The sequence below is a fragment of the Wasmannia auropunctata genome, unplaced genomic scaffold, assembly GCF_000956235.1.
Source record: "Wasmannia auropunctata unplaced genomic scaffold, wasmannia.A_1.0 LD336044.1, whole genome shotgun sequence".
Lineage (NCBI taxonomy): Eukaryota > Metazoa > Arthropoda > Insecta > Hymenoptera > Formicidae > Wasmannia > Wasmannia auropunctata.
The window spans coordinates 532,794-545,100 of record NW_012026846.1 but is presented as its reverse complement, the minus strand read 5'-3'; the positions used below and the strand labels follow the sequence as shown (position 1 = coordinate 545,100).

The 12,307-nt window shown below is 37.4% G+C and overlaps 1 protein-coding gene across 1 annotated transcript in view; it reads right to left on the bottom strand.

Annotated features, from left to right (window-relative positions):
* LOC105451794 (ELKS/Rab6-interacting/CAST family member 1) overlaps positions 1 to 12,307 on the bottom strand; it is a 61,828-nt gene that overhangs the window by 36,270 nt on the left and 13,251 nt on the right. The window contains exons 2-4 of the mRNA XM_011692471.1: positions 5,564 to 5,713; positions 2,294 to 2,390; positions 734 to 789 (exon numbers count right to left, since the gene is read on the bottom strand). Coding sequence (XP_011690773.1) covers positions 734 to 789; positions 2,294 to 2,390; positions 5,564 to 5,713 — 303 coding nt within the window. The remainder of the gene's footprint in view (positions 1 to 733; positions 790 to 2,293; positions 2,391 to 5,563; positions 5,714 to 12,307) is intronic.

Here is a 12,307-nt window from a genome sequence, read left to right as displayed (position 1 = left end):
CTATCGCCGTCCCCCGATCTCGCATGTGCATACCGTACCTTAATCTCGCCTGTATTGCGGAACACAGAACGGAAAAACCCTTCCGTCGCTCGCGAGTGCCCGATCGATTTTGAGGGCAACGATCGAGTCGAGTCGCACGACAGGCAGGCGGGGGGAGGGAGGGAGAGCTCGCAAAACCCCGTTGTGGTCCCCGAATCGAGAGTGGGCCGCCCCGTGTAAGGCTAACCCCACTCATCCCCTGGCGCTCGCCTGTTTCGTTTTCTCCTTTGTCCGTTCTGTTCCTCTCTCTCTCTTTTCTTTTCTTTTCTTTCAGATCTCACAGGTGACACAGAAGTTCAAGCGTGAGCACGGCACACGGGGCGAAAAGTAAAGCCACTGGCGGTGCAATAACTGCAAGCTACTTGCAAGCAACTACTCGTACAGAACAATGGGCAGCGATTAATGTTAGCGCATATGTGTATATACGTTTGCGCGTAAAGTAGACCGATAAAAAATAGGCGGATCATTAATGCCACGAATGTGCGTATATACATATATGCGTGTCGAAAATGCGTAATGAGCGTCGATCGAAATGAGAATGATACACACACATATACATATATATGTATATACATATATGTACGCGATGCATAATGTATGTATACATATATATACACATATATATATATATATATATATATATAAATTTATAATTATGAGTATGTATGACGACGGATAGAAATAGCTTAAGGACCTGCTTCTGGGCCATCGACTGCATCTGCTGGAACATGATCCTTTCCTCCTCTTTTCCTAGAACAGCAGAAAGTAACGAGGAACTCTTGGAGGAACTGTTTGGCTCCAGGTTCTTGGGTTGTCGGTGCAATTGTGTGTATGTGTGTTTGTATGTATGCGAGTAAGTGATCTCGGTAAAATGATCGCGACAGTTTTTTTTACACGAGTGCAATCTTTGCACTCACGTTAATCTCTCCTTACTCTCTGAATTACTGTTACAATTATTTATATTATAATTAATGCAACGCACACCATTGTCATTGCAATTAATAAATAGAATAATGTTAATTGAAAAGATTTACTACTCCCTTACTCCCTTATTCTTTAACTATTAATCGCTTCTGCTCACATTTTGTAAAAATAAAAAATTAAAGAGCGAAATTGTTTGTTACATCAAAATGCAGCGCATCATGTGTATGCCAAGCGCGAACATAAACACGGCAATTTACTCTAAAATACAAATTGAAACTTTGTTCATTCAAACGATGCCTTCCCAACTTTTGAAAGCATCCATGCTTTCGTAAAATTATTTGGCAAGATTAATTATTCTCTTGCAATGTCCTTTTGCACCGTTAGCTTCGTGGGACGAGAGTTTTGCTTTTGTACGGATCACAATAACGGTTTCAAAGTGTAGATTTGTCTGCTTAGTCAAATTGCGGTTCGTAGATTTAACGAGATAATTCGATGAACCGTTGCAGTCGTCGAGAACGACCGACGGCATTTGCGCGAAAAATTTCGTTGCGGGGGAAATTGAGTCGTCCCTTCGTTAGAGAAGAACGATACTAGGCGTCGTATATTTGCGAATGAGATTCGCAAATTTAAATTCTGATAACTCGCTATGTATATTTACTACACGAAATCGTTTACGAGATATACATTCAGAAAAATTACTTGACAATCATGCGAGAAAAAAAGAACTTGAATAAAATCTTGTCCGTATCGCCGCAAAAAGAATATATAGTTTTTATTTAAAATAAAAATATAGTAGACTGAAAAATCAGGCAAAAAGTTTTTTTAAATAAAAATTTAAAGATTTTTTATGTACACTTTGCTATTTGTGGTTACTTTTTCTCTAAAAAAAAATCCAATTTGTTTTTAAAAAATATTTATGCACGTGGTTTGTATTTTTATTTCCCGTTGTACGTTTTTCATTAAAATATGTAGATATTTTCTTTTTTATTAATGCTCGAAATGTTAATTTTTTGATAGAAAACTTATTATAATTTTCCAATTTATAATTATACTTCTTGAAAAAAGACTTCTTGAAATTGAAAAGTATTAAAAGAATAGCTATTGTTCTATGTGTTATTATAAGTCAGATAGAAAAATCATGCATATCATTATGATTCTTATTATAATATAATCTAAGTCTTTTCTTTAATTTGGTTAACTTTATCGTTTTTTTTTATGATTTCCTGAATCTATCTTACGATCATACACACACATGTAAATTTTTGTTCATAAAATACAGTGTTAAAATAGTTAAAATAATTAATTAAAAGGATTGCAAGCAATGTCTCACCCATCCCCTTGTTCTGGAGCATCTCGAGGAGCTTCTTGATACTCTCATCACGAGCCTGTAGCGTCTGTTTTTGTGTTTCTATTCTTAATTCCAGCTCCTACAATAAAAAAAATTCAACAAGATTAATTAAAAGCGATAATTAAAACTATTCTTTTTTTCTTAATTCGTCGCCAAATTGTTACTTTTATTAAATACTTGCGTTAACTCAATAATATTATAATTCTTAAAACATCATAAATATTTTCTTGATATTTGTATCAACAATTTAGATTCACAATTGTATCACATATAATAAAAATTTCTGTAGACTGAGTTACAAATGACGGCAATTTGAATATTTCCGATCTATTTCGTATCATGTAAATGCTTTCAAAACCTTTTAAATTCGCAATGTACACGTGAAAAATACGAACTAAGTGCAAAGACCGCCATAAAACTTAATTGATGGTGGAGCGTCGAAATTAGGACTTCATTAGAGATAATGGGCCACTCAGTTGCGCTCAAAATGCTACTGCGACTATATTAAGCCTACGAAATTATTTCAGCATCCGTGAACGGTATCTCTGGGGCATCACAAGGCTTAAATAGACTCAACGTACTACATAATAATACGCGCATTAGAAAGATATTATAAGCGCTAGTTTAATTAAATTCCTCACTTTTATACGGAATACAAATCCATTTAAAAATAATTTAGAAATAGACTTTTTAACGAATTTTAGAACTATTCAATTTCTCATTAAAGAATAATTGCTTTAAATTTTCACATGTTTTTACTCTTTTGTACAAAAATATTATTTGCTTCTAAAGATATACCAAGCTTAATCTTGGAAACTGAATAAAGATTTAATTTCGATATAATGCTCTCTTTCTCTCTCTCTCTCTCTCTCTCTCTCTCTCTCATTCTAAAAGAAGATTAACATTTCAAATAAGATAATGGGATTTTACTACAAAATGTAAATGGCGCAAAATATTTTTACGGAATTTCGTCGCGGCGCGACGTACTTTGTACAGTATTATTTTTGTGAGAATGGAAGCCCAATGGGACCTCGGCAGCTATTTAATACGCTTGATTCTAGTGGCCGTCAACGATGGATAGTGCCACCGCTTGGGGCCCGCATAACGAATTTAGCACGCCTCTTTGACGGCGGAAAAGTAATTAGTCTGGAATTAGACACCCGCTGCCGGCCTTCCGCCGGCTTTTCCCGCTGTGCGAGAGGAACACTCGCGTGCGATATTACCTGCGAGCCAGACAATACCTGCACGTGCTCTGGAAATGCGAGAATTCACAAATGTTAGAGAACGTCAGCCGACATTCGATATTTAATTCAATTAAATCCCTCTTAACGAAAACCTATACAACTTGCGCTTAATTGTAATGTGAATGCGTCAGTTGGAGTATATTTTTAAAAAACACGCGTGTACACTGTACTGCCGGCCGGCACGTTTGATCTCGGGACAGCATTGCGCTATTGCTAATGGAGAGCTAATTATAGCCTGCAGTTTTACAGAACTCTAGGACAGACTGTTGTGAGTCCAAGATAGCCAAGTGTTCATAAATATATTAACTATAAATTTGGACAAAAGCTATATAAATATATCTTTCCTGTGTTACAAATTATTACTGTCGTATAATATATTAATATTATTAAATTATTAATATATTAATAAATTAGATTGTAAACAAAAAATAAGCTAATATATATGACAAAAAGTCATGTAAGTACTATACTGTGAATCAAAGTTATGGGATAATGAAATCAAAACTGTATTGCTGTTGTATATTGTCGTCAAGCGTATCTTACATTTCCGAAAGTTTCGATCTACTCGGTCGTCGGATCCGATAATGAGAATTTACAGAGGGACGAGAAACCGAGTGCATAAACTGGCGAATGGCCAAAGGCGACCAGTTGCTTCCCGTACGTTTGACCTGTCTGCGACGTTTCGGTCATGCTATACGAGCAAACATCGCTCCGCTTCTTGCGCGAGATTAGATTATTTCCTGATGGAATATCTAGTTCTCTCCAAGTTTTCCTTTGACTCATCCACATGCGAATTCCATCTAATAATCTTGCAGCAAGAACTAAATATTCTTTTTATATAAGAAAAAATTTCTAGAAGACATTCATATCTCCCTGCTTTTAATAAGCGAGTGGAACGCACGCGTGACACTCCAATTGCGTGCCACGTGTATCGATTCGACGTTACGTGCACAGCAACGCTTGTGTTCGATGCCGTAGGTGGTAAACTTAACGAATTTATCGCGACGAGGTTGATATTCGCGTTGCTGCCAAGATTTCCGGAAGCATTCTGAATCGTGCAGACAATCGGTCGTTTACCTCGAACGCGAACCTAAACCCCTCGTCTATTTTCGAGTTTCTGCGAGGCATAGCCGTACGGCATACGAGGAGTCAATAAACCACACCGGCCGAATGGATTATTTCGCGAACGTGATTATTTTATTTACGATCGCGCGCTTTCACGCAAAAATAGACTTTACTTTAAAACATAACAGCGCATATATATAACACCGGAATTCACATTCGAATAAATATAGAAGAGTTATAAATTAAATGAAATAGATGTGTCATTAAAGAGTCTTCGGAATATTCAAGAGAGGAAGAAATCGGACAGACTCGGCGACTCGTTTCTCTTGAATACGCACGGAATGTTGGAGTACGTGACAGACGTCCGCAGACGGTGTCAGAGGATCGGAAGATAGCACGAGGTCCAATATACTCGGCAGCCGCCGCGAAAATTTTCACAAATGTCAGGGAAACTCCCGTCGGCTGTCGGCGAGGAAGGAGAAAACAAGAAAAAGAAGAGGAAGACACAGCCTAGGAGGCGTCTGCGGCTCTTTCACGCATCGACCCCCTGGAGAGCCTCTCTTTCGTTTTACTTCCATTTACCGCACTTATCCCTATTATTCCCGAGTTATAATGGGATCCCCCTTCCCTCCCCTTCGAGGGTGCGATTATTCCAGCAACGCGTTCCAATCTTCCCGATAGCGCGCGCCATTCTATTTCGAGGCTGAGACTGAATTATATATATATTCGACGTAAGACGCGAAAAACCCCGGCCCAGTCCCGCCGATTAAGATTAATCTCGTAAACCGCGCGGCCGGAAATTAGTTAAAATTTTCTCTCGGAAAAATTCAATTAATGGGGAGGGGGAGAAGGGATAACTTTGCGTAAACACAGTGAGAAGAGTTATTAGAAGCGGTTGATGCGCAAGAAAATAATCTATGACATCGAAACGTTTAATGTTCACCTTTATCGTATCACGAAGTATGGCAATTTCGCGAGTCAGATGCTCGTTCTCATTGTACAAAACTTCCATTTGTTGCTGCATCTCGACGCTCGGCCCGCGCATCCTCATTCTGAGCTCCTCTTCCAGTTGGCGGACCATAATGCTTTGTTTCTGTAATACAAAACAGCACATAATTATTTTAAGTGACATAGTGACCGTCATTATTAACAAAATGTTAAAAAAAGGATTTAAGTACCTATAACGCTTCATTTCTTTTTATACAAAATTTTTTCTCCCTTAAATTCTAAGATCGTTCCAAAAGTTTTATTGAGAATAGGATATTTCGAATATAAATTAGTAATAAAAAAATAACTTTTTGGATAATTATAATTGACGTGGAAATAAAATTTAATTATATTTTACGTGTCAAAATTATTATTTTTAGTTTGAAAGTTATCTAGTCTATTAAAGATAGCCAGTGAATATTCTAATTTCAGAACAGAGCAATGTAGAGTGACGAAGCGGTTTTTCGAATGGGCAATCATGACAATTATGAATTGCACTCAAAATATTAACAAGACGCAGACGGTCGACGGTAAAAGTTCACTTGTGCACGCGTCGCCTACGTCGACAGTCGTGTTACACGACCGGAAACGCGCGCGGTTACTTGTCTCCGTCGTATGTACCATTTACTCTCATATGGATGTACTTTCGAGTGGAATTGTTTCATCCAGGTTCTCCGGTCTGGGCTCGTTAGACGTCGTTAATGACGCCGGCGACGCGACATAAGCTCGTGGGTGGACAAAAGTCGCGCCGCGAAAAAAAAAAGAAGAAAAGAAAAGCTTTCTAACTGCACTTCCAGCGCAGTGCGATTAACAAACGCGAATGTTGCATACCGACGCTCTGTCTTGTTGATTAAAGAGCTTTGCGCATGCGACACACGTCCTCTCGTCACGCTGATTAAACGAGTGTTTTAATTTTATCCGGATTCAGAGACTTTGTTTCTAAAAGTAATATATATTTTTTGTTGTGTAATAAAGAAAAGCAGAAACCAGCACCCGGACACTCCCCCGGATTGTAAAACAGCCTTACATTTCCGGTACCCGGTGCGTCTCTTTAAAATAAATGATAAATTTAAAAAATTCAAAATAAATAGTAAAAAAAATAGTAAAAAATTAAAAAGTAAATGATAAAAAGTAGTACTTAAAAAGTAGGAAAAGTTCAGCCACGCGCGCACAACGCGTAAACAACAATTCGTTAAAATAAAAAAAAGTAATTAATCTAGTTTTCCAGTTTATAAAGATAGTCATCATTGTGTTTGTTTTACGGTATTGATGTACATTCTTGCATATAAATGAGCAACATTATAAATTTAATTTCTGAGTAAAGATTGCGGCACATTACATAATCTGTCGCAATATAATGTAAAATGACTCGCATCAAGAGACATAATTAATCGATAAAAAAAATAACTTTTTTGGTAAAAATGCCGATTGATTTATGGCAAAAGGTGTATCTGCATGTATATGCATACAAAAAAGCATACAAAAATTTCATCAAAATGTGATTAGTTTGCATGAAAAGATGATACAACGAGTATCATCTGCCAACATATAACGAAAGGAGCACTAGTAAACGAATATTCTCCAATTACTTCGGAAACCAATGTGTTCAATATTACTGATTGACCTGATTTGGCGTGCGTGGAATCAATGCTATGCGATGTCATGGGGAGTGAGATGTGGAGGCAGGGGATTGCATTCTAGCATGCGTCATTTCCCCCGTTAATCATCCATAGTCTCTACGTGACCCATTCCTATCACGCGGCCGATTTTTGCTTGCAAAAGTCTTTGACATCATGATTGGCAATACATCGGGAAGTCCATTACGTCTCATATGTTATCCCAATAAAATAATTATTATGTTGTATATATATACGAAATTAATATAATTAATAAATATAATTAATAAAATGTACAATATATGTATATAATATTATTATTATATGTATATAAAATATTATATTGTACATTTAATTAATTTTTAATATTCTTTCAGTGAATATTTGTTTTACTTATGTACTCCATATATTTGCTTTCCAATATCAAAAACTACATTTCAAATTAAATGCGCTCATAAAATCAATTAATTATAAGGCTACTTATCTGTTTACATGTGTAAAACTTAACGTATTGAAATTCTTTTTAATTTTCTACATCGAAAGCTATGTAATTTAGAAGTTCAATTAAATTCTTGTTAAAGAGCAATCAAATGCTTTAACTGTAAATGTTTTGAATATGTCGACCGCTTTTTATTAGAATCCACAAGACATTTATGGCGTGAAATATCGCGAATGAAACTCGATAAAATGCGCCATAAAAGAACAGGCAATATTGTCAAGTGCGTGCGCACGTTTGATACATATTCATGTAAATATCGAATATAGTGAGTTAAGTGCTCGTAACATCGTCGAGAACAAATGCCATTTAAACGCTTAACATGTCATTCGACGTCAGATTCTCGTTAAAATACATATAAAATTTATAGCAAGTGCTACAAAATCCTTGTTAGTTTTATCAACAGATCAACTAATAAAAAAAAAGAGTATCGTTCGCAGATATTCAATAAAAGTTCAAGGAAGGCCGCACTCAAAATATCATTGAATAATTACCCGAACGATCCTCGAGCGATGCTATAAATATTGCGTAAACATTTCGTCAAGACGCGACGCGAGCGGGAGGTTGAAGATCGAAGAAGAGGGAAGAAATATGGGGGTTTGGAGTTTAACCGAAGCCCCTCTTAAGACGAGATCCTATTAACGATCGAGCGAATCCTATATTCCTTCTAACGTAGTGGATGCTTTGAAAACTGCTAGTCTATCTCGCAGCTAAGATACTGTAATCACGTAAACGTAATCACTACCGTTAAATGCTCGCCAATGCCATGTTTAATCAGGAAATCCGCAAACATTATTTAGCAGAAATAGTAACATCTCGTGATGATCATTTAGGTCTTTATTGTATACAGAGTATGTGTAATTTTCCAAACTACATCAATTAACTAATTGATCTAAAATATAATTGCATAAAAAATACGTAAATATTTTTACATTTGTAAACAATTTTAATTAATAAAACTAATGTGACAAAATATTTAAAACTGTAAAATCGTTTTCTATTTTCTTACACGTGATGCGTTCCTTTCTAAATTTACATATATTTGGATTTTGTAGTTAATATTAGACGTGGAGAAAATAATTTTCCTTCAAATTCATGAGAGCAAAGTAAGATATTAGATAAAATATAGAATTTTCAAAGTTTCTATTGCGGGACTGCTTGTGTATCTCTTGCAAGTTATGTACACCAGCTGTGTAAACGGTACGATCAGCTCTGATCTAAGCAATCAGAAAATAGCATTAGCAGATTTTATCAAGGACTGGAATTGCAGATGGACAGTGTTCCGTCGACCAAAGAAACGATTTTCGCGATCTGATTTTAATCAGTACGCGCAAGCTCGACGAGAATTGTCGATATCGACTATTTCCGGCATTCAAGAAGTAACATCAGATCCATAGGGTTAGATTGCGATTTCCATTTACTCACAATGCACTAAGTTTCTAGAAATAAGTGCCATTTCGTCGCAAAAGATAATTCAGAATTATGTCGCTAGAATTGAAAGATCCAACATTATTGATATGCTCACATTGTGTAACTTCACGGCAATTGAACGTTCACGGTCGCAATGGAAATCAGAGCAAAATCGGAACGATAAAAATCCACGATCAATTCCCGGCGGGAAATCCGTGCGCGCGCGCGCGCGCGTGTGTGTGTGTGTGTGTGTGTGTGTGTGGCGAGTCAGACAGAGTGTAAACGATCCAGTCGCACGAACTGCATTACCATGGCAATTATGTGGCACATTGTGGTCTCTCCGCTTTTCTTCGGGGTCGTTGTACCCACAAATCGATCTTCCCAAGAAACGAGGCAAGGGTGGCGGCGCGCGGTCAGCCTTCTCTTGAGCAAATAACGGGTAGCGTTTATTCTACTCCCAGTCGCGTATTCCTCATCCTTCGGGATACCTGACGTTTAGTTAGTTTACTCGTGACGATCCCCGGACTCTCTACTTTTTGCAAAAACAGCAGAGCGTATAGGTACACACGCCCGCAAAGTACACACACGCACGTCGATTTGCGCGTGTGCGCGGAAAAATAGATGCGAGAAATCGTGTATAACTCGGTCGAGTCGATCTCGTTTGACGGAATGGAAACCCGAAGGATAGCTATCCTGGGAGACGACGTGTTAAATCCGGCGATAGCTACAGTTTCCAGACGTAGAGAAATACGATCGTTCAATTTCTGACAGTGGCGCGCACGACGGAATGGCTCGGCATTTAAACTGTTTGCACCCCATTTCATGGGAACCCATACAGCACACATTATCGGAGGGACGTTCAGAGGACGTTCTTTACGTCCTAAGGACGTACACGATGTTCTCTGGACGTCTCTCGGATGAATTGTGATGTATGGGAAGGTATTTTTTTCTTTTGAGAAACATTTTTCCCCAATATAATTTAAAAAATTTGAATAAAAATAATATTTTAGAGAAACGACATTATAGAATCCTTATTACATAATTTATATTTATAAATTTTACGTAAGTGTAACAGAAAAAATTTAGAATACAAAAATTAGAACATTTAGTGGCTCTTTTTAAAAGAAGCATTGTACTTCGTACATATCGCTAAAATAATAATAATAATAATAATAATAATAATATATTATATATATATATATAACAAAAGCAAAATAATCGAAAATTAGTATGAGCCAATTTATCCGTACAAAATATTTACACGGACTCATACAAAATTACCAGAAATTCTGGGAAGGCTATGAACTGCTCGTGCGATATATACCTATAGGTATGAAGCTATTGCATGGATTAAGTAACCGATCACGCAGAGGCCAAGCAAAGAACGATAAATGCTCATATTTATTCACGAAAGTCCCAGTGGGGGAGAAGGCTCCTCTCAAGATTCTCGGCGAGAAGACTTTGTGCGGATCACCGGTGCATTCGGGCACTTTTAAATGATGCGCTGAGGCGAATGTTAAACGATCGTAACTTGTTCCGACGTAAAGTCTTTCGTCGAGAAAAGCAAGCCCCACGTTTCCGCGTCTTCGATCTTCTTCCCTCGTACGCTCGGCAGTTTTCCGGGCGAGCTTCCCAACGAGGTTGTTATCGATCGACCGTACGGTCCCTTTGTCGTTCGCGTTTCCTGTGAAATCCACTTTGACGTAACCAACTATTCGCAAAATAAATGCTGCAAAATCCCACGCTCGATCGCACATCGCGATTAATAACGCAGCGCAATAAATACACCCACTCTCACGATTTTTCGGATCGTTCCTAATGGATTGGAATTAATTTTCAAATTAAAATGGTATAAATGCAGCAGTTCAGTAATAAAAACTTTTTGCCACGGTTTTATCGCGAATCACGGATTTAAATGTTAATATATGTTTAAATAAGTAAGTAGTTTGTTAAATTGAAATTCAATTTAATAACGTCACGGTATTATCACAGAAAACTCGTCGTACTTTTCACTCGTGCTCTCAAGTCAAAGGGATTGTTTTTGGAATGAAAAATTTTTACAGTATAGATATTTCCGTGCAGCAAAGTTTTCTTCAGTAAAATTTATTATGTCGAATAATCATTGCGTTGCTTTAGTCACATGGGTTACGCACAATTTTAAGCTATGACATAACATCAAACCTAGTAAATAATATATTTAAAAAAAAAGCGTGCTTGCCTACTTGCGTATTTAAAAGTTCTCAATTTTAAACACCTACTAAATTCCTAAATCAAAAAGATATATCCCGCGAGGATGGGCACGAGAGAATAAGAACGACGAGACGAGGGGAGGGGGGGATGCGATGGCGGAGTAGAAGCAGAAGCGTTATCGAGCGGTACCGACTCGCCCTCTCCATCCTTCTCCTGAGCTCTTTCGTTCTCTCTCTCTCTCTCTCTCTCTCTCTCTCTCGCATTCTCTCTCGCTGTCAGGCATGGAATGCCCTTTATCGTCTTCTCTTTGTCTCGCCCACATTTTCCGCCCACTCGCGGCCTCGCGCCACTACACACCACCGAGAAAGAAATCGGAGTAGGCCGGCCGGAGGGCTTTCCACCCGATTTTCCCAACCGATCCCGTGGCCAACCTGATCACCGCTCGTGTATCATCGACAGCTAAATGGAACGAGGTGCCCCTAAACATGAGTAACGTTATACGAGACACCGGTTCGTTCGCCGGGGAATGGCTGCGAAATTTTATAAGTGTATAAACTGTCAGCGCTTTTCTCTCTCTCTTTCTTTCTCTCTCTTTGTCTTTACGACCTTATATACAAAAATTATAAAAATTATATAATTTTAAGTTAAATGATTAAATTTACGATGCATTCGATCGAGAGTTCTGAATCAGATAATTACTTATAATTTTTCAAAATAATTGAATTTTATTTTAGAAAAACGAAAGAAATTGTTAAATAATTTGTTAAATAATAAAATATACACTGACTGGAGCAAGAACTTCACTTTTTTTGTTAATTTATTAATTCAATTAATAAAGAACAAGTTTAAAGGTCAAACGAATTTGTTGCCGTAGTTACCCGTTAGCAAATACTATTAAAGAAGTTTCAGCATGTCGCGGAAAGTGAGAGAATAATTATCTTGAGGCGAGCCAACGCTGTTAAATTACACTGTGTTGGGAGAAAGTAAC